Here is a 22,152-nt window from a genome sequence, read left to right as displayed (position 1 = left end):
TATAGTGTTTTGAGAATGTGTTTGAATGGGTTTTCTAGATATTAAATACGCTGGTTTTCTGTTGCTTTATTTTCTTTGCATTTATCCTGCAGTTGATTATCTTATAGCACCAGCATAATTGTTTATAGTACCTTGTGGAATTATAGCAAGATCTAAGGAGTCTTGGTGGGCCAGAAGACATTTCTAAGTTATGCCTTTCCTTAAGAAATATTTCAAATGTTTCTATTTATCAAGTTTAGGCACCTCTCATCTAAGCTTTTCTATTTGCACAATTTGATGCAACTTAATATATTGTTTAACAAGGTTTTACTTAGACGTGCAAATGAAGCAGGAGACGTACTTGATCTATATGCAAAACAAACAGGTGTAGCACTTCAGCTGAGCCACTCTGGACAGGCTGCAGTTCAGCCAAACTGAATCCCCAAACAACTTCATTGTTGCATATTTTGGTCAAAATGAACTCCAAAGAGATTCTTGTGCAGCAAATAATGCAAACTTGTCCCCTTTCTCCTCCTCCTCACTAACCACCTAACCTTGCCAAAGCCTTCCTTCCTCTTGGCCACTGCATCTGGATTCAAGTATTGCATCACCCAGCTGGTCCATCTATCCCTTTCCCCAATCTTCCCAGCACCTTCCTTCCCTTAGCTGCTGACACTGCATTTCAAGCATGGCATCTCCACCAGCCCACTTATCTTCCCCACTGAATGTCCTAGAGTTTTTCTCCCTGTACTTTCTCTTAGCCATTGATACTGACAATAGCTTTCCTATTCTGCACTGGCTCCCACTTTGGAAGATCTGTGCCAGGAAAACATGATATAATCTATCTATCTATCTATCTATCTATCTATCTATCTATCTATCTATCTATCTATCTATCTATCTATCTGAAGGGACGCGGTGGCTCAGTGGGTTAGGATGCTGAGCTTGTTGATCAGAAGGTCGGCAGTTTGGCGGGTTGAATCCCGAGTGCCGCGTAACAGAGTGAGCGCCTGTTACTCGTCCCAGCTTCTGCCAACCTAGCAGTTTGAAAGCATGTAAAAATGCAAGTAGAAAAATAGGGACCACTACGGTGGGAAGGTAACAGCGTTCTGTGCGCCTTTGGCGTCTAGTCATGCTTGCCACATGACCATGGAGACGTCCTTGGACAAGCGCTGGCTCTTTGGCTTTGAAATGGAGATGAGCACCGGCCCCTAGAGTCGGAAACAACTAGCACGCATGTGCAGGGATACCTTTACCTTTACTATCTATCTATCTATCTATCTATCTATCTATCTATCTATCTATCTATCTACTCTATCTATCTATCTATCTATCTATCCTTCCCCAAAAGGTGAGGCAGGCCCCCACTGTCCTGACCTTCTGAAAAGTGGTTAAAACATGGTTTTGTAGCCTTGCATGGGAGGCACAAAGGAGTATGCCATCATGGGGTTGGTTGACGCCATGATATCCCTTCCCTTAAGTTAATCTTAAATTAACTTCAATATTTTAACTTTAATTTTATATATTGTATTATATGCTGATATTGTACTGTACACCCCTCAGAGTCCCTTTTGAGGGAGATGGGTGGCCTAGAAATGCGAAATATACATACATACCTGCATATTTAATCTGGACAAGACCTCATTAAATTGGTATTTTATTCATGGAATGATCTATTCATAGTACACTTATGCATATTTCTAATTTAACTTTTTTTTTAAAAAAATAGTTCAAATCCAAACCTATTATATCTATTTGTTGGCCTATCTACATATTTATGTACATTGCCACAGAAATCCAAATTTGATTTGAGCTTGCAAGCTCAATGTAAATCATGCTTGATAGCTACTCACCACTTTCAGATAAGGAAGTAATAAGAATGTTTTCCTATTCCAAAATTCAGCAACCTTCTGTCTTGACTATGATTTGTCAGGTAAAATAAAGAGTGCAGAGAAGAGCAACAAAGATGATTAGGGGACTGGAGGCTAAAACATATAAGGAACGGTTGCTGGAATTGGGTATGTCTAGTTTAATGAAGAAAAAGACGAGGGGGGACATGATAGCAGTCTTCCAATATCTCAGGGGTTGCCACAAAGAAGAGGGAGTCAAGCTATTCTCCAAAGCACCTGAAGGCAGGACAAGAAGCAACAGATGGAAACTAACCAAAGAGAGAAGCAACCTAGAACTAAGGAGAAATTTCCTGACAGTTAGAACAACCTGCTCCAACACTGGAAGTTTTTAAGAAGAGACTGGACAGCCAATTTGTCTGAAATGGTATAGGGTTTCCTGCCTGAGCAGGGATTGGACTAGATGACCTCCAAGGTACCTTCCAACTTATTACTTTTGTTGTTTTTCTATCATAACCATATCATAATTCATGACCATCAAATCTAGCACATACAATCATTTGGGCGGTTATAATAATTATATTAGCATAAGCCACAGTTCAAATTCTGCAATTACGAATCAAGCAACTGTCGTTTTCTATTTTTAATTAATAAAGAGAAATTTGCAAGAAAAGCCAAAGTTGTCTTCACAAAACCAGGGAGAAACACCACTTTCAGTAATCAGGGATTCCACAAAATTCTGCTGCTGAATCAAATGCTGCTCACTAACTGATTTACTGTAATATCAGACAAGTATGAAATTCAGATAAGCTAATTTGTCACAGGAAAATATCCTCTAGTCAGTTACTCAGATAGAGTTGTCCCTTTTTCCCCCCTCCCTCCTTCCTGATTTAAAGGCAATTCCTTCAGAAATAGTGATTTGGAGTTGGTAGCCTAAATGCATAACATATTTGTTAAAAGCACATATAACTTGGCCGGTTTCTTGTTCCTTGACTGAAAAAAAAAAGAAGTGTGAAGGAGAAGGTGTTGAGGCCATTAAATCCGGTCACATTTTTGAGCTAACGGGCAGAAATGCATCTTCTTGCCAAGTACACATCACAACAACTATACCTAAGTGTAATTAACCCGTGTTCTAAATGGGTCAGGTTCTTGCAAACCATCTTGCTATAGGAGCAGCTCACAATCTGTTATGGATGATTAAGTGGAAGAAAAACTGCACTGCAGAAAGGAGACAGAAGTGGAAGAGGGAAACAAACAGCAGCAGAAGCAACAATGGCTTAAGCAAGTTCATAATAACAGAATGAGACAGCTGGTGGGTGGCTAGCAGACAAGAGGTTAATAGGAATTGATGAAGCATCAGATAATGCAAAGCACATGACAATAAAAAGGTAAAGGTTCCCCCGCACATGCGTGCTAGTCATTTCTGACTCTAGGGGCCGGTGCTCATCTCCGTTTCAAAGCCGAAGAGCCAGCGCTTGTCCGAGGACGTCTCCGTGGTCATGTGGCCGGCATGACTAGACGCCAAAGGCGCACGGAACGCTGTTACCTTCCCACCGGAGTGGTCCCTATTTTTCTACTTGCATTTTTACGTGCTTTCGAACTGCTAGGTTGGCAGAAGCTGGGACGAGTAACAGGTGCTCACTCTGTTACGCGGCATTCGGGATTCGACCCACCAAACTGCCGACCTTCCGATCGACAAGCTCAGCATCCTAACCCACTGAGCCACCGCGTCCCTAAAAAAGGCGTCCATAAACAACTTAACCACATAGGATTAAAACAAGGGTTACTGCTGCCAAGTAGGCACAGGGGCTAATATGGTTTCTGACTGTCCTGTTAGAATTGAGAATTAGGTTTCTCTTGGATTTGAAGATTAAGTAATTTCATCTATCAAGACATGGGAAACAGGCCTTGTCAGTTGCCCCACCTGCTGCTTGAACAGCATCCCTTCAGAAATTTGCACGACCCCCACTTTATCAGCTTTTAAAAGAGCCTTTAAAATATGACTTTTTGTCCCCAAGTCTTTAGGTTAGAATGCTTGGAAGGGGGAGTGAGTTTCTATTTCTGTTGGGGGGAGCAGATATCACTATCTTTTGGGGTTGATTTTGATTTTATTGGTTCTTTACGCTAAGCCCTGCAGAATCACTGGAGTTGGATGACCTAGAAATTTGATTATAAATACATGAATAAGAACTAAGGAGAAAAGCAAGCAGATATCTATTGCATGCACATAAGGTTGATACCATAAACCTAAATAGTGGAAATGCAGGTTAAAATAAAGCAAAAAAATATATGAAAGCAACTAAAACCAAGCAGGATGACAGGAAAAGTGCCTCAATATAAAATAGCTCCAAATACGTTAAAAACCGTCTCTCTAGTTATTGGTTGCATAGCTTGTGCATGTCTATTTAAAGAGTGGGGTTACAGATATAACAATAATAAAATAAGAAGTAATTTGACAACATTATGAGACAGATCAAGTAACCAGAGAAGAATTGAATATTTATGTAAACTCACTCTGCAAGTTTTAGTTTCTAAAACAGGTCCTATATAAATGTTGTGCAAAATCTTGATTTTGAAACACTTTCCTGCTTTTCCTATCTTCTCATCTAGCCAATCACGTAGCATGTTTGTTTAAATACCAATTATCCTTAAAATGTTTTTAAACTGAAGAACACTCACCAGATTTAGAATATAGCACCAACACATTATTTCGTGTTCTCAACAGCTTTTTGAAGTCCTTCTGATCACTAATTTTTTCTATCAGGGGTGACAACTTTGATGGTAGCACACATGCTGGAAAGATAGCCTGCAGTGGCAAGATAAAAAGAAAAGTACAAGCAAATTTCAAAAGGAAGTATTATTATTATGAACAAATTCTTTTTAACCTTAGCTTCAGAAAAGGATGCATGCATCTGCTTTGGACTCCTTTGTAAATGAAGTCCTGAGGAAAATTGTACAGCGTAGCAAAAATCCAGTTCCTTTGTTGGCTGAGTGCACAATAAATGAGAAATCCAGTTCAGCCAAACACAGTTGCAGTGTTCGCACAATATGTTATGCCCAAACAAATAAAGGTTATTATGTCTTAATGTGAACCCAAGCAGTAAGTTGTTTTTTGTCCTCTCATGCATACAGTAAATCTGAACTGCGAGTGCAAAAGAATGGAAAATAAGAAGCGATAAACACTACAAAAACACATTAGACCTACAAAAGACTCTTGAATTTCTGTTCTCCTGTCTCACTGCTGCAATTTCAGTTCCTAATACTAAAAATACTAGGTATCTATCTGTCTGCTTAAGAGACAGAGATTCTTAAATAAACCAAGAACTACTAATGTTTCATTCACTAGGGAATGGGCTGATCGGAATCATTATTCGCCATTTTCACAGGTCATGCCCACTGCTATTCTCAATGTACACCATAAATTTGCAACATATAGCCCTCTATAAGGTATCCTTCATTTCCCTGCCATTACCCATAGGGCTGCTGGGAATAGGCTTATCAACATCTGGAAGATCCATCATTACCTATTCTTAGGTGCAAAGGTATAATATTCTTTCTTTCTCTCCGACTGCTTAATGTTAATGAAAGCATGAGTGTTAACTGGACTGTTCAGCTTTTACATGTGTTAACAGCTGTTCTGTCAGTATAGTGAAACAAGTTTATGGTTGATCACAGAGCTCTCTCAGCTCAGCTGCCAAAACAGCTACTAATATATTTTTTCTCTGCTATAATAGTAAGTTTTTAGAGATCTATAGCTCATTATGGGAACCCCAGCCCCAATGCTCTAAAGAGTCGAAATTCTTTACCATTAGCAAGGCATACATGAGGAGGGGAGGGAAAAGATTTTGTTAACGGAAACACATACACACTCCACACATATTTATTGAATATGTGTGCCACCAACACCATAGAGGCAGCCATTCTCTCTCTTATGCTTACTGAATAATTAAATTAAATGTTAAATTAAAGGTCCTCTCCCAGATTGAACATGCTTTTTTGGCTAAAAACATTGCGTATTTTTCTTTTACATACTCAGACTATGCTAAAATAGCCTTCCTCAGTCTGGGCATCCTCTAGCTTAGTGTTTCTCAACCTTGATAACATGCTGGCTGGGGAAGTCTCGGAGCTGAACTACACTTATGTTAAATTTGCCAAGGATGAGAAATACTAAACTGGATTATAGATCTCAGCACCCAGAATTTTTAGCAATAGCCATATTGCGTTGGACATTCTGTAAATGAAGTCCACACATATGGAGAAGATGCCCTTACTGTGGAAGACTGATTTGGAACTGTGTATTAAAGAAATGATTTTGTATTTCATATATGCTGTTCTTTTTTTCCAGTATTAAATATTTGAATTATTAACAAAATATCTTCCATAGCATTTTTTCCTGACTTTCATAAAAGTCTCTAGTTAATAATTTCATGGATTACAACTGAGCTGCTCATAGCAAGTGTATTGTTCACCTGCCAGAATGTGGATATCATGGCAAGATCATTCTTAACAGAGCCCCTCTAGGAAAATGAAGCCTAAAAGCAACCCTAGCCATGAACTAGGGATGTGGTGGTTCAGTGGGTTAGGACGCTGAGCTTGTCGATCAGATGGTGGGCAGTTTGGCGGGTCGAATCCCGAGTGCCGTGTAAGAGTTGAGCGCCTGTTACTCGTCCCAGCTTCTGCCAACCTAGCAGTTTGAAAGCACGTAAAAATGCAAGTAGAAAAATAGGGACCACTACGGTGGGAATGTAACAGTGTTCCGTAAGCCTTTGGCATCTAGTCATACCAGCCACATGACCATGGAGACGTCCTCGGAGAAGCGCTGGCTCTTCGGCTTTGAAACAGAGATGAGCACCGGCCCCTAGAGTTGGAAACGACTAACACACATGTGCGGACTAATTTTTAGTGAGATGATGATAATGATGACCACAACCTACTTGACAGCATCACCACCAGATGGACTTGTAACTGGCTGACAAACCATACTCAAAGAATAGTACTTAATGGTACTACATCTTCATGGAGGGAAGTAAGCAGTGGGGTACCACAAGGTTCTGTTTTAGGCCCAGTACTCTTCAATATGTTCATAAATGACATAGATGAGCGAATAGAAGGGGATCTCATCAAATTTGCAGATGACACCAAACTGGCAGGAATAGCCAGACTCCAGAAGACAAGCTCAGAATCCAAAAAGATTTTGACAGACTTGAACAATGGGCCCTATCTAACAAAATTATATTTATTGCGGAGAAAAGCAAGGTTTTACACCTGGGCAGGAAAAACCAAAGCTACAAGTACAGATTAGGTGAAACCTGGCTCAAAAACAGTAACTGTGATAAGGACCTTGGAGTCCTAATGGACAATCACTTAAATATGAGTCAGCAGTGTGCAGCAGCAACCAAAAAAGCTAATACAATCCTTGGTTGTATAAACAAAGGCAAAGAATCAAAATCACGTGAATTATTAATACTGTTTTATAAAGCCTTAGTAAGGCCACATCTGAAACACTGCATCCAGTTTTGGTCACCACAATACAAAAAAGATGTTGAGACTTTGGAAAAAGTGCAAAGAAGAGCAACTAAGATGATTAAAGGCCTGGAGACTATAACATATGAAGAACGGTTGTAGGATTTTTTTTTCTAGAGAAAAGAAGGACTGGGGGGACATGATAGCAGTATTCTAGTATTTGAGAGGCTGCCACAAGGAGGAGGGGGTCAATTTATTTTCCAAGACACCAGAAGGCAAGACAAGAAACAATGGATGGAAACTAATCAAGGAGAGAAGCAACCTGGAATTAAGGAGAAGCTTCCTAACAATGAAGACAATTAACCAGTGGAACATCTTGCCTTCAGACTTTGTGGGTGCTTCATCACTCAAGATTTTTAAGAAGAGACTGGACAACCACTGGTGGCCCCCAGGGGGAGGGCGTTCTCTGTGAGCGTGCCGGATTTATGGAACTGTCTTCCGGTTGAGCTCCGGATGGCGCCCGACCTGCACTCCTTCCGGCGCGATCTAAAGACTTATCTCTTTGAACAAGCTGGCCTGGCCTGATGGGATGGGGTTGGGTTTTATTATTTTTAATGTGTTTTAACTTATTGTAAGAGCTGTGGGCATTTGTTTAATCTCTTTTAATTTTTGTATTTTGTCTTTTAATATGTACTGCCCTGTTCACCGCCCTGAGTCCTTCGGGAGAAGGGCGGTATACAAATAAAATTAATAATAATAATAATAATTTGTCTGAAATGATATAGACACAGGGACTCCTGCTTGAGCAGGGGACTAGACTAGAAGACCTCCAAGGTCCCTTCCAGCTCTATTCTGATTGATTGATTTCTATTCAGTCATGCCTGACTCTTGGCAATTCAATGGGCCAGGTCTCTCCACATCTTCCGATCCTGCACTACTTCTTTGAGTTTTTCTATGCTTTTCAAATGGTGTCAGAGTTGTTGGTATCCAGCCACCATGGTCTTTGATGGTCTGGTTTTCTTTTACCACTAATTCTTCCAACCATAATTGTTTTCTCCAGTGAATTTCCCCACGTCACATGGCCAAAGTAAGTGAGATGCAGTTTCATGATTTTGCCTTCTAGTGACACAACTTGTTTTTAGTGAGACTGTAGTGACATAAAACAAGCAAGCCCCACTTATTTATCTGACAAGATTCTGAAAGAGATCAAAATGTTTGTGCTGAATTTGTTTATTAGGCTTCAGATAGCTGCAAGCAGGCAGGAAGTATTCAAATGTTTCTTCTCCAGCAGTCATCCTGATTTTAAAAAACCCAAACAAACAAAGTCTATTCCGGTGGAATTTTTCAGAGGAAAGTCCTGTACTAGCAGTCTGGGAGATTCTATTTCCCTTTTTATAACACAAATATGTTTGTGTTAACTACTAAATGTCACATCTCTTTTTACAATAGCTACAAAATGCAATCAAAGTACAGTAGAGAGGTTGGACTGCTCTATCTATAATGCAAGTATTGGGTGACTATACCTGTCTCTTCCTATCCCTTATGCTTCCATTTATTTCTCTTTCGTCTGCTATTGTTACCAAACATCCTGAATCAGGGGCAAGAGTAGACATTATTGGCTGCTACTCCAAAATTATAGAGATCCTGTTATAGGAGCCAAAGTGTCCACCCTATTATTATATTCAGTGTACTGTTCAACTCTTTTTATTTTCTGCTCAGTGTGACTATTAAATCTTGAGATTTACATTCAGATGCTTGGCAACTGATTCATATTTATGATGGTCACAGTGTCCCAGGGTCATGTGAAGTGACCAAAACCTGCTGCAACCACTCAGCAGAGGGGGGGGGAATAAAAACCAAACACCCCCCCACCCCCGCTGCCAATCCTCAACAGAAATGCTCACAACAATGAAAACCTCGGATAGGAGGAAGAGCACCGCCAGGCAGGCAGGCAGGTGTCTTGCTCAGCTGTGGCTTGGGGGGCACTTTTTTAGTGCCATTGTAACTTCGAACAGTCACTAAGCAAACTGTTGTAAGTCGAGGACTACCTGTACTTCATCACTTTTTTCCTTTTTTTGGTCATCAAGTTTTTGATACCTTGCTAGGCAACTGGGGGTACTTGGATGTTGCCATATGCTAAAAGTGGTACAATGGGTGAAAAAGTTGAAAAGCCCTGTTCTATACTACACAGAATAATAAAAAAATACTCCAATACTAAGCATTTGTTACTCACTGAAATGATATGCTTTATTTTAGCCAATGGTCGATGTATACTAAGAAATATAAAAAGATGTTTTTAAATTCTATGTAGGTGTCAGTAAATGGCTCAGTACCTTGTCATATATATATATATATTATATATTACTTGTAAAATTAAACTATTAGTCCCAATATATTTGTAATTTAACTTTACTCAATATATGTGAAAACCAGAAGATAAATCCATGAATTGATGGCTAGAATACAATGGATAATGTTTTCCTGCACAATTTTTTTTGTATTTTGATGTTATGTTTTTGCCTTAATTTATTAAATTTATATGCTGCCCATCTCTTAAAGCAATTCTGGGCAACTATATATTGTGATCACACAGTGGGCTGAAATAAGAGTTATCATTTATCCAGGCCTATTTGGTACCAATAGTTATACCACATCAGACCTCAAAGCATAGCCTCCAATATAATGGCACATATATTTAACTATAACAATAGGAAACAATAATATGAAACTAGAAATCCGCAAAATTCTGAGAAAACGCCTCAATCCCATGTGGAACCTCATATGTATCCTCCAAAAGAGGTACACCAAAGAACTGCTATTCATGGTGCCCCACTTTTGAGAGGTGAAGGGGACTCAGCTTAAAAAGTGTGGCTTTTCATCAACGGTGCCTCTTTTTTGGAATAGCCTCTTTCTTGATGTTAGGCTCCTGGCCCCTTTGGTGATGGCCTTCTAGAAACCAGCTCAACTCTCTGAAGGGTGTTTGGAAGATGATGCTTTATCCTCATCATTTGTTCTTTAATCATCATCATCACCACCATCACTGGAGGTTTTTAAGACAAAACTGGACAAATGCTTATTATAATAATGTTCTGAGTTATGGTGCTTAGGGGGTTGTGGTATTTTTAAATTTTTCAATAGCATACTAGCAGTCATTATATCCAAAACATAGTCAAGTGGAAGACCTACAAAGAGATGGTTAGAGAAAGACCAGGTGCCCAAACTGCAAACCACAATATTTATTTATTTCAACTGCAAATTTGGGTAGCTAACAGAATCTAAAAACCAACCCACCATTAAAATAAGGAGAAAACTAAAGATAAAGTAAAAAACATACTATGGCAACTGGGGAAACCACTTAGGCTCAACTGACTTCCTGACCCTTGTTTGTTCCTGGGCAAACATTAAGAAGCTAGCTGTTAATGGCTTTTCAAAAGACTGTCAAAATCAAGACTAACCTAATTTCAGATGGTATGGTGTTCCAGAAGATGCTATAGAATAGCGGTCCCCAACCTTTCTGGTACTAGGGACGAGTTTTGGAAGAAAAATTGTCTTCCATGGAACAAGGAGGCGGATGGTTTCACACCCAACCTGGATCACGCATGCACAAAGATTAAGCTTCGTTTACTCCCCTGCTGCTTGCGCAGGCCAGTTCCTAACTCAGCACAGACTGATACTTGTCCACAGCCGGGTGTTGAGGACCCCTGCTATAGAAAATTATTAATAAATTACTTTTTATAGGATTAATTAATAGATGAATTAATTAATAGATTAATAAAATAAATAATACATTAATAATTATTTGTTACTGATAAGAAGATTGTGGGGGAACTAGAAGTAGCCACAATAGAGCCCTAGGAATTCTGTTTTTTTTAAATATATTTTATTGATTTTTTAACATAGTTACTTTAATATTTGGTTAATAGCATGTTGTCTGGGTTTATATTTAAAAACAATCAATAACAATTAATTTCTATAATTCCATAATCCACACAACTTTCTTTGATTTTCTCTTCTTCCAATAATATTCTTTTTTACCAACCTTGAATTAGTACATTTCTTAGTATTTTGATATATAACAATTGAATAGAAACATTTTTCTAGTATTTAACAACCACATCAATATAAAGCTTCTTTTCTAATTGATCATCTTAATTACCTTGTCATAAATCCTGTTTTCAAATTTTTTAGATTTGCTTTCCCCGCAATGTTCAAAACATTCTTACCAGTTAAGATTTTCTCAGAGTTAATTGCACTTAAGTATTTAAGTTTTCCTCATACAAGCCATCCCAACAATTTTACATTTCTCATATCTTTAAAAAAAAGCAACAAAACAAAAAAGAGAAGGAAAAAAAAGAAGGAAATACTGTAGTATACTACTTAAGAAACAGGTCCCTCTTAAGCTGATACATTTACGTCCAAAATTTTTCTATTCCTTTTACCCATATTCAAACAGATGTTTAATCTTTAAATATTCCATCTAATAAATCCAATCATCTAATGTTTTGAAAAATGTTTTGAAAAAATTTTTGAAAACATTTTTATCAATTGAGATTTTCTCAAGATCAATTACACTTAAATATGTAAAACATTTCCCTCATATAAGCCATCCCAACATTTTTATATTTCCTCACATCGTGGAAAAAATATATACTATGTTACTTGAGGGGCCCATCCCTCTTAAACTAAAATAGATTTATATCCAGATTTTTTTATATTTTTAACCATATTCAAACAAGCGTTTAATCTTTAGATATTCCATCTGATAAATCCCATCATCTAATTTCTTAATTCTAACTTTAGCCATTTTTTCCCCAAATATCTTTCCTAATCTGTATGCCTCACTGGACCAAAAAGTCTTCCCATTGTTTTGTAGATGTTGTTGTAAGTACAAGAGACAAATCCAGTAAGATGTTTTTGGGGAGGGTTTTGCCCCTTTGTATTCTTTGAAAATCTTTTTCTTTCTTTTTTTCTTAATGTCTCTTTATCATTTTTTGTCTCTCAAGTTCTTGTACTTCTCCTGACAGTTCTATAATCCATTTTGTCAAATCTTTTTTCTTGTCCTCAGACTTATTTTGCAATCTTGAAATGTAGGTTAAATTCCTTCCATTGTTGAGTTCCGTCTTTAAATCTCTTTTCTCTGGTTTATGTTCAGTTGTCTGCTTTATCTGACCGCTCTCTATTTTTATTTTCTGAGAGTTTTGTTGTTGTAAGGTTAAATTGAAGATGTGTTCATTTATATTTTCAAAATTGTTTTTAATTTCCTTGTGGTTTGAAATTATTGTTGTTTGAATTAGTTGCAACTTAGCATGCATTTCCTGGAAAGTATTTGTTTTTTCTTGATATGTTCTTTTTGCAGATCTCTGATGTTCCATGATAACCAAAAATCAAAGTTTTCCTTTGTCTTTAAACAGCTTTAGAGTCACAGTTTAATAAGTATTTATAATCCAAGAAGGTCTTTTTTTCCCCTAAGGTTTATAGTTCTCACCTTGTAGGTAGCCCAAAATGTTTTCTTTTCTTTGTTGCAGCTGTTCTCTGTTTAGTTAAGAGACTGGAGGTCACAAAAACAAGTTATCTTTTTCTGGGCTTTCTGCCAATTCCTGTATTAGAGCAACTACAGTTGTATATTTTCATCAACCACTAGATGTCAACGAACTGTTTTCAAAACAAGAAATTACTTTCTTCTGTTTTCATCAATAATCTTTTGAAAAGAAAATCTAATTCCACCAATTTCAAACTTATTCATATTTAAGTCTTATATTCATTTCATTTCAATATATTTCTGTCCCCCATAAAAGTTTAATTCGCCACTTTTTTCTGTGGGAAGGTGGGGCAAAATTCCCCCTCCTTCTCACTTTCAGAGGATTTTTGCTTCTTGGGTTTTTCCCCCCCAGGAAATCAATTATGAAGTAGAAGAGAGAGAATCAATATTCTTACCCAGTTCCAAACACACTGTTCACAATCAAGCTTGATTTAGTGCTTTTTGGCTTCCACTGCTTGTAGCTTGGGCTAGACTCTAGAGCAGACATGTCAAACACAAGGCCCGGGGGCCGGATCCGGCCCGCGAAGTGGTTTCATGCGGCCCGCGAAGCCATCCTGGAAACAGTGAGGGAACGGCCCCCACTGCCTTGGCCCTGGCCCAGAGACCCTCCTCCCGCCAGAGACCCTCAGATCTGTCCCACTCCTGCCCAGGCCCCCATAGGCCCCCTTGATGCGAACGATGTAGAGCTGGCCATGCCCACCCAGTAGGCCATACACACTCTAGCCACGCCCACCCAGTAGGCCACGCCCACCCTGGCCATACCCACCCGGCCCCCTGAGGGCAACCGCAGTGCTGATGTGGCCCTCAATGAAATTGAGTTTGACACCCCTGCTCTAGAGTGAAGCTAGCCTTTCTTATGCTGGTTTCTGGAGGGCTTTCCCCAAATGACCGGATCAACTGCCATCTCTCTGCGGTCAGTGAGGCTCCCCTCCTTCTTTATTGCCTCTCCGGGGTGAGTTTAGGCCTATTTAGAGTCCCCTAACAGGAAAAAATCGGACATAGGATGCAGAACAATGTGATCCCTCAGCTGCTATGCTACTGCGCAAAACCAGAAGCCAGAGCCGTAGGAATTCTTTAAGCAGTTACATTAGTTTCCATAAAAATACAAAAAGTGACAATGTGATTTACATCTATACCTTGAATAAACAATGCCAAAACTGAAATTCCTACTAAGCACTAAGGAATGCAATGGAGAAACAAGGAATTGATAAATGTCTTATTCTGACCAAAACCTAGTATTATTTCTTATTCCCACGATAAGCCTTTTTTCTTGAGAAAATGAGATAGGTTGGCAAGAAGGGGAAAGTGATGTCTGTGAAACTTTATGAATATTAAAAATCTATCTCTTTTAAAGACAAATAATGTTCCTGCTAGAAGCTAGAGGGATATATAATTTATACATTGATTGTCTAGCAGGATAGGTGAGCATTATCTAATAGTAACATGAGACATACATTTCAGTTCCACAATATATTAGGTTTGACTTGTTTCTCCTAGGACATCTTTATTTTCCTTATGAAAACTATTATTTACTGAATGTTGATCCCAGAGATCTTGCATTAACGGTATGAAATGTATCAACTTACATCAGCATGGAGCTATAAACTCCAATATACCGTATATACTTGAGTATAAGCCGAATTTTTCAGCCCACTTTTTGGGCTGAAAAATTCCACTTCGGCTTATACTCCAGTCAACAAAAAAACTTACCGAGGACTTGTGCGCGGCCGAGGCTTTGGAGCTTCCGGGATCGCGCTCACCTCTCCCAAGCCGCCGTCCGGAGACCTGCCGAAGTTTGGGGAGGTTTGGGGAGGTGCGCGCGCACCTCCCCAAACCTCCCCAAACGAAGCCGGGTCTCCGTTCCTCCGCCCCCTGCCTGCCTGCTTCTTTCCACAGCGGAAAGAAGCAGGCAGGCAGGGCTCGGAGGAACGGAGACCCGGCGACGTTTGGGGAGGTTTGGGCGCCTCCCCAAATATCCCCAAACGTCGCCGGGTCTCCGTTCCTCTGCGCCCTGCCTGCCTGCTTCTTTCCACAGCGGAAAGAAGCAGGCAGGCAGGGGGCGGAGGAACGGAGACCCGGCGACGTTTGGGGAGGTTTGGGCGCCTCCCCAAATATCCCCAAACGTCGCCGGGTCTCTGTTCCTCTGTGCCCTGCCTGCCTGCTTCTTTCCACAGCGGAAAGAAGCAGGCAGGCAGGGGGCGGAGGAACGGAGACCCGGCGACGTTTGGGGAGGTTTGGGCGCCTCTCCAAATATCCCCAAACGTCGCCGGGTCTCCGTTCCTCTGTGCCCTGCCTGCCTGCTTCTTTGCACAGCGGAAAGAAGCAGGCAGGCAGGGGGCGGAGGAACGGAGACCCGGCGAACGTTTGGGGAGGTTTGGGCGCCTCTCCAAATATCCCCAAACGTCGCCGGGTCTCCGTTCCTCTGTGCCCTGCCTGCCTGCTTCTTTCCACAGCGGAAAGAAGCAGGCAGGCAGGGGGCGGAGGAACGGAGACCCGGCGACGTTTGGGGATATTTGGAGAGGCGCCCAAACCTCCCCAAACGTTCGCCGGGTCTCCGTTCCTCCGCCCCCTGCCTGCCTGCTTCTTTCCGCTGTGGAAAGAAGCAGGCAGGCAGGGCACAGAGGAACGGAGACCCAGCGACGTTTGGGGATATTTGGAGAGGCGCCCAAACCTCCCCAAACGTCGCCGGGTCTCCGTTCCTCCGCCCCCTGCCTGCCTGCTTCTTTCCGCTGTGGAAAGAAGCAGGCAGGCAGGGCGCAGAGGAACGGAGACCTGCCGACGTTTGGGGGGGTTTGGGGAGGTGCGCGCGCACCTCCCCAAACCTCCCCAAACTTCGGCAGGTCTCCGGGCGGCGGCTTGGGAGAGGTGCGCGCGATCCTGGAAGCACCGAAGCAAGTCCTCGGTAAGCTCTGGGCGGTCACTTGCTTCGCGTCTCCTGAGGGAAGGGGGGGCGACTGGAGCAGGCGTGTTTCCTCGCCTGCTGGGCACCGCGATTTGCCCGGGGAACGCACGGGCCCCGAATAGCAGCGTGGAGCGAGGAAGCGGACAGCCAGGGCTTCCCGGAGAGCCAAGGCCACACAGGGTATTCCTGTGTATTCAGGCTTGCAAAATGGCGGATCGAGCCTCTGCTGGCGGCAGAGGCTTGCAGAACGGCGGATCGGCTTATACTCGAGTCAACAACTTTTTCCAGTTTTTGGGGGTGAAATTTGGGGTCTCGGCTTATACTCGAGTCGGCTTATACTCAAGTATATACGGTAAGCTATACTGAAGACTATACCTTAATAAGATATTACAGTAATATTTATTTCAGTCACTCTATTATGCATAGGGTGGAGACAATAACTATCTGTTTCATATTTGCATGATATAGGAACAAATCATTACTGATTCTATCACATGCATATATTTTATAAAGTTGAGTCTGAGTTCACCTTAGTAACATGGTTTGACTTAACCAAAAATGGTAATGATTCATACATGCTAAACCCTAACCAAATTACATCATGGGATAATGCATCTTATGACACTATGCAGCTGGTCACTTTTAAATTTTGCAGGTGTAATTTTTTCCTCAGTCTGGATACCTATGACCAGCTTAGAAAATCACAAGCCCTCTGTAATTCATGACTTCTTGGACAAATACCAATTCTTTGGTTACCTCAGTATCTCTTCAAAGACAAGAAATAGGTCAAAAGGTTTTGAGTGCTTTGAACATTACCATGACATGCGAGCAATTAAACCTTATTTTCTTCTTAGCTAGGATGAACAAATCAGTATACTATTCTGCCTATAAAGATTGGAGCTCAATTTATGTAGATAAGTGAAACTACATGATTTAAGGTATAGTACAATAGTCATCCAAATGAGCTCTCCTAGATTTTGTAACAGGCTACACTTTTTAAGAGTGACAGTCAGGCTATACTATGTAGCCTTTAATACAAAAATATTCGAACTATGTCTCAATTACCAGATTATGTAACAAAATCCAGGTGGCTTTATTTTTTACTTAAAATAAGCACATCTCAAGCTGCACTCTAGATTTTTAAACTCATTTCTTTCAAAAATTAATATGGGAAAATGCAGCTTAAGACAAGTTTCCACCCTCCACAGATACAATGAATTTTTGACTTGTATCAAAAATCTACTTGGAAAGAAAGCTTAAATCTGGGCTATTAGCTTTGTACTTTTATTTATTTATTTATTTATTTATTTATTTATTTATTTATTTATTTATTTATTTATTTATTTATTTATTTATTTGATTTGTATACCGCCCTTCGCCCCAAGGACTCAGGGCAGTGAACAGTGACATAAATATCAAAATGCACAAATACAGAAATTGAAAACAAATCAAACCCTAATGCCCAAATGCAGAAGATAAGTTACATTAAAACAATAATTAAAACAAAACCCGTCAGACCAGACCGGATTGCTCAAACAGATAGGGTTTTAGGTTGCGTCGGAAGGAGCGAAGGTCGGGAGCCATCCGGAGCTCAACCGGTAAACGGTTCCATAGGTCAGGCGCGCCCACAGAGAACGCCCTCCCCCTTGGGAGCCACCAGACGGCATTCTCCTAACGGCAGCACCCTTAGGAGGCCCTCTCTGTGGGAGCGCACTGGGCGGAGGGAAGTTGACGCCGGCAGCAGGTGATTCCTAAGGTACTCCAGACCCATGCCATGTAGGGCTTTGAAAGCCATCACCAGCACCTTGAATCTCACCCGGAGGGCAACTGGGAACCAATGCAGCTCACGGAACAGAGGTGTAACATGGGAGTATCGGGAGACTCCCAACACAACTCTCACGGCTGCATTCTGTACCAGTTGGAGCCTCCGAGTGGTCCTCAAGGACAGCCCCATGTAGAGAGCATTGCAGTAGTCTAAATGAGAGGTCACGAGCGCATGAGTGACCGTACGCAGGGCATCCCAGTCTAGATAGGGCCGCAATTGGCGCACCAGGCGAACTTTGGCAAAGGCTCCCCTAGTCACAGCTATTATGTGGTCTTCCAAAGAAAGCTGTGAATCTAGGAGGACTGTTGTATGTAGTATCACAAACATAGAAAGCAGTCATTTTGATCATGTGACCATAGAAATGCTGCAAAGGTCATAAGTGTGAAAAACAATTAAAAGTGCCTTATTTTTTATAAACAAAAGGTTGTGTGAAGGCCTACCTGTATTTCTTTTCAGTTACATTACAGCCAATCTCTCTTGATCAATATTGTATTGGCAAGCTAGTTAGATACTTTCACTATGTAATTTCATATAAAAACTCTATAATAAAAAAGACATAAATACATTATTATGAGACTCAGATATCTTTATGTATTTTTCACTTCCTTTAACGTGCTGTGCCTCCTATGCATGTTTATTCAGTATTCAAATATAGCTTATTCCCAAGCAAGTAAGGATAGGTTTCAATCTCTAATTTATTTTAAGTGGGAAAATGAACACAGTAACATCTCAATATCACAGAAGTGCCAAGTGAATAAATTATAGTGTGAAATGGTAATGATCTAATAGTAATAGATCAGTAACAGTCTTATGCATGACAAAGTTTGAGAAGTGTGTAACTATCATACTGGAACCGCAAAATGAGCTACACAAAAACAAATTATGGAAGAGCTGCCTTTATTTTGTTAAAAACTAACAATGAATTCAAAATGTCAAAAATCAACTCTGCAGGGTATGTCATATGCATGCTTAAGTTTACCAAATACTTGGGATTTTGAGATCAACTTATATTTGTATATATTTCCATATATAACCATTATATGAATACTATAAAAATAATAATACTAATAGCAGCAACAACAGCATTCCTTTACCAAAGCACAAAACAAATAAAATTCATCAGTGTAAATAGTGCACAAATTAACAAACAAACCTAACTATCCAGCCACTATTGAGTGGCTATTTACCCAACTTTATTCTTGTATAAATGGATAGTTTATATGTTAGTATTTGTTTTATATGAATTGCAAACGCATGTACATTTTGATATTCTCCCCCCCCCCCCTCTCTCTGTCTGTGTCTGTGTGTATTATTCAGGCTGATTTGGAAAGAAAATCAGTCATTATCACTTTGATCTCCTGCAAGAAACTGTTTAAGCTACTGTAGGAAGTTAGCATCCTCTCCCTCCCCCCCCCCCCCCGAGAATGAAATATTTTGGGGAATATTAAAACAGGCAGGATAGAATATTTCCCCTGAAGGAGAAATGGAGAAAAAAAATCTTAGGCAGAAACAGTCTCCCTTTTCTCAGGCAGAAACCTTAGGAGGCCAATCTTTAGAAATGATAATCCATTCAGAAAGACTGGGGCACACTATTCATAAGCAAAACATCTTCAGCCCCCACAGCTGATGGGATTAAGAATTTACATTCCTCCACCCAGCTCCAAGGACAGGACAGGACTTCCCAGCCACAATGGGAATCAGGCAACAATAATTAGAATACCAAAGGGGCACACTCAAGCACAGGTCAAGGTACATTTCACAACAGGCATCTCAAACACAAAGCCTCAAAGAAGGTATAATAACCCACCCACTCTCAACTCCATTTTGTCAGCTGTCCCAGAACTGCATGCTGTTGCTGGTCCTGCTCATCAATAAACAGGAACCTTCTTGCTTAAGCAGCATCCATTGAATTCCCAGCTTGGAACTGGACCTGATGTTTCTTTCAACACTACTTAATTTATCTACGCTACTTAATTTATCTACACCAGACATGTCAAACACAAGGCCCGGGGGCCAGATCCGGCCCACGAAGTGGTTTCATGTGGCCCACAAAGCCATCCTGCAAACAGTGAGGGAATGGTCCCCGCTGCCTTGGCTCTGGCCCAGGCCAGGTGGGAGCCAATGTACAATTTCGTGGTGGCCATCTATGCTGTAATGCATTCGGTCTTAGCTCCACAAGGCCATCCGGAAACAGCGAGGGACCAGCCCCTACCACGTCGGCCCTGCTCCCTGGGCACGTGCTGGGGAGTTATCACTCTTTGTGAGGAATGAAGAAATGCACCATCACCTGGAAGAAGCCAGCACATGGCCCTGCCTACTTCGGGCAGGCTAGGGGCTGGGCAGCATTGCACTTTTCTTCAGATTCATGCCACCTGGCTCAGCCTCTTGGCACTGTGAGGAGAACGCCCCGCTGCCTGTCAAAACCGGGCAGGCTGGGCAGCATTGCACAGGTAACATTGACTCATGCTGCTCATGGCATCCCCTACCCCAGAGTCTACCAAACCGGATATGTGAAGTAGGAGAGGGCCATGTGCTGGCCACTTCCAGGCGATGGTACATTTCTTCATTCCTCACAAAGGATGACACTTCCCCAGCTGCATTTCTTGCCTGTTGTTCTCCCTCCCTCATCTCAAATATTTCCCCACCACTCGAAGGAAGGAAGAAATATTTTCCCACGGAAGGAAGGAAGGAAGGAAGGAAGGAAGGAAGGAAGGAAGGAAGGAAGGAAGGAAGGAAGGAAGGAAGGATCTGAGGGAAGTCCTGCCTTAGTCCTTCCCTGCTGCCCTTTCACCATCCCCTTGCCCCCTCTTCCCAGCCTATCCTGGGGGGGGGTCTCCCATCCTATTGCTAAGGAAGCTTTGGATACAAATCCAGGTCTCTTCACATGGAGAGGGAGTGGGTATCCCTTTTGACTTTGCCTTCGTAACCATCATGAGCAACCTGGCTAAGGAAAGTAAGCACAGCAGCAGCAGCCTTGAGGAGGACTTAAGTTCAGCTGGGCGCCCCCTTGGGAAAGTGGGGCTGGGCTTAGTGCCGCGAGTGTTTGAGGGCCGGGCCGGGTATTTGACCTCTGCGCCACCATCCAGCCCCCCCCACGCCCCGCATGGTCTGAGAGGAACAGTGAGGCTCCTCCAGTGGACCATGCTTGGCACTTGCCCCAGTCCCATCTCCGTCTGCCAGAGACCCTCAGATCTGTCCCACTCCTGCCCAGGCCCCTATAGGCACCCTTGACGCGAACAATGTAGAGCTGGCCACGCCCACCCAGTAGGCTTTGCCCACCCTGGCCACACCCACCCAGCCCCCTGAGGGTAACCGCAATGCTAATGCAGCCCTCAATGAAATTGAGTTTGACACCCCTGATCTACACTACTGGTTACATAACTCTCTTGAGATAGCACAGGGTGTTTTTATAAAAGTGGTTCTGGTTTAACTTGTAGGGATAGTCTCAGAATATAGTATTGTATGACTTTTGCTTCTGTATCCTGGCAATTAATAATAATAATAATAATAATAATAATAATAATAATAATAATAATAATAATTTAATTTCTATACCGCCCTTCTCCCGAAGGACTCAGGGCGGTGAACAGGGCAATACACAATAAAAATCGAATACAAAAATTAAAAAATCATTAAACATCATGCCCATAAAATCAGTACATATTAAAGTTAAAACTAGTTTTAAAAACCCAACCCCATCCCGTCAGACCAGGCCAGCTTGTTCGAAAAAGAATGTTTTAAGATCGTGCCGGAAGGAGCGAAGGTCCTTGACTCCATCAAGCACTACTGCTTTCTCTTTTTTTTATTAAAGAGTTTTACAAAAACAAAATTTTACAATATATCCCCAAATCCCCCCCACCCCAAACCCGCCCACTCCCCCCCCCACTTCCCAGAGCTAAATACAGGATTATAGTTATAATAATCATATTCTAAATAAAAATTATGCATAATATACAATTAACCAAATTCATAATGTGCTTTAACTCCCCTTTAACACAAATACATACAAAGTACCAACACTAAGATCAATAACAATATCCCTCTAAAATCTACTCATAAGCTAAATGGAACTTTTTAGTCCCATATTTATTCTGAATATAATCTATCCATCTCCTCCAAACTGAAATATATCTTTCCTGTGAATGATCTTTCAAGTAAGCAGAAATCTTAGACATTTCTGCAAGATTCGAAACTTTAAACACCCATTCTTCTATAGTAGGCAAACTATCCTTCTTCCAATATTGTCTCACCAATATGCTGTTATCATATTCAACATCAAATTGGTTTCTTTAACATCACAATCTACAACAATACCCAATAAAAACAATTGCGGAGAAAACTTTATCTTTCTCTTAAAAATCTTTTGAATGTTCCACCAAATTTTAATCCAAAAAGCTTTTATATTTCTACAAGTCCACCACATATGAAAATAGGTGGCTTCTAAACTACCACATCTCCAACATTTAGACTGTACCGTGTTTTCCGGCGTATAAGACGACCCGGCGTATAAGACGACCCCCTACTTTTAAGAAGTTTTTCAAGGTTTTTTGTCTTATACGCCAGAAAATACTTACCTGCCCTGCCCTCCCTATCCGTC

The 22,152-nt window shown here is 41.1% G+C and overlaps 1 protein-coding gene across 3 annotated transcripts in view; it reads right to left on the bottom strand.

Moving 5' to 3' along the window:
* The window catches only part of PDIA5 (protein disulfide isomerase family A member 5), a 255,436-nt gene that overhangs the window by 183,933 nt on the left and 49,351 nt on the right, over positions 1-22,152 (bottom strand). For all 3 annotated transcript variants that reach the window (XM_083349866.1, XM_083349868.1, XM_083349867.1), the window contains exon 2: positions 4,506-4,632. In XM_083349866.1, the coding sequence (XP_083205992.1) occupies positions 4,506-4,632 (127 nt within the window). The remainder of the gene's footprint in view (positions 1-4,505; positions 4,633-22,152) is intronic.

The sequence above is a fragment of the Vipera ursinii genome (assembly GCF_947247035.1).
Source record: "Vipera ursinii genome assembly, chromosome: 1".
NCBI classification, from domain to species: Eukaryota; Metazoa; Chordata; class Lepidosauria; order Squamata; family Viperidae; genus Vipera; species Vipera ursinii.
The sequence above is the reverse complement of the archived record's forward strand: the minus strand, read 5'-3'. Positions and strand labels throughout refer to the sequence as shown.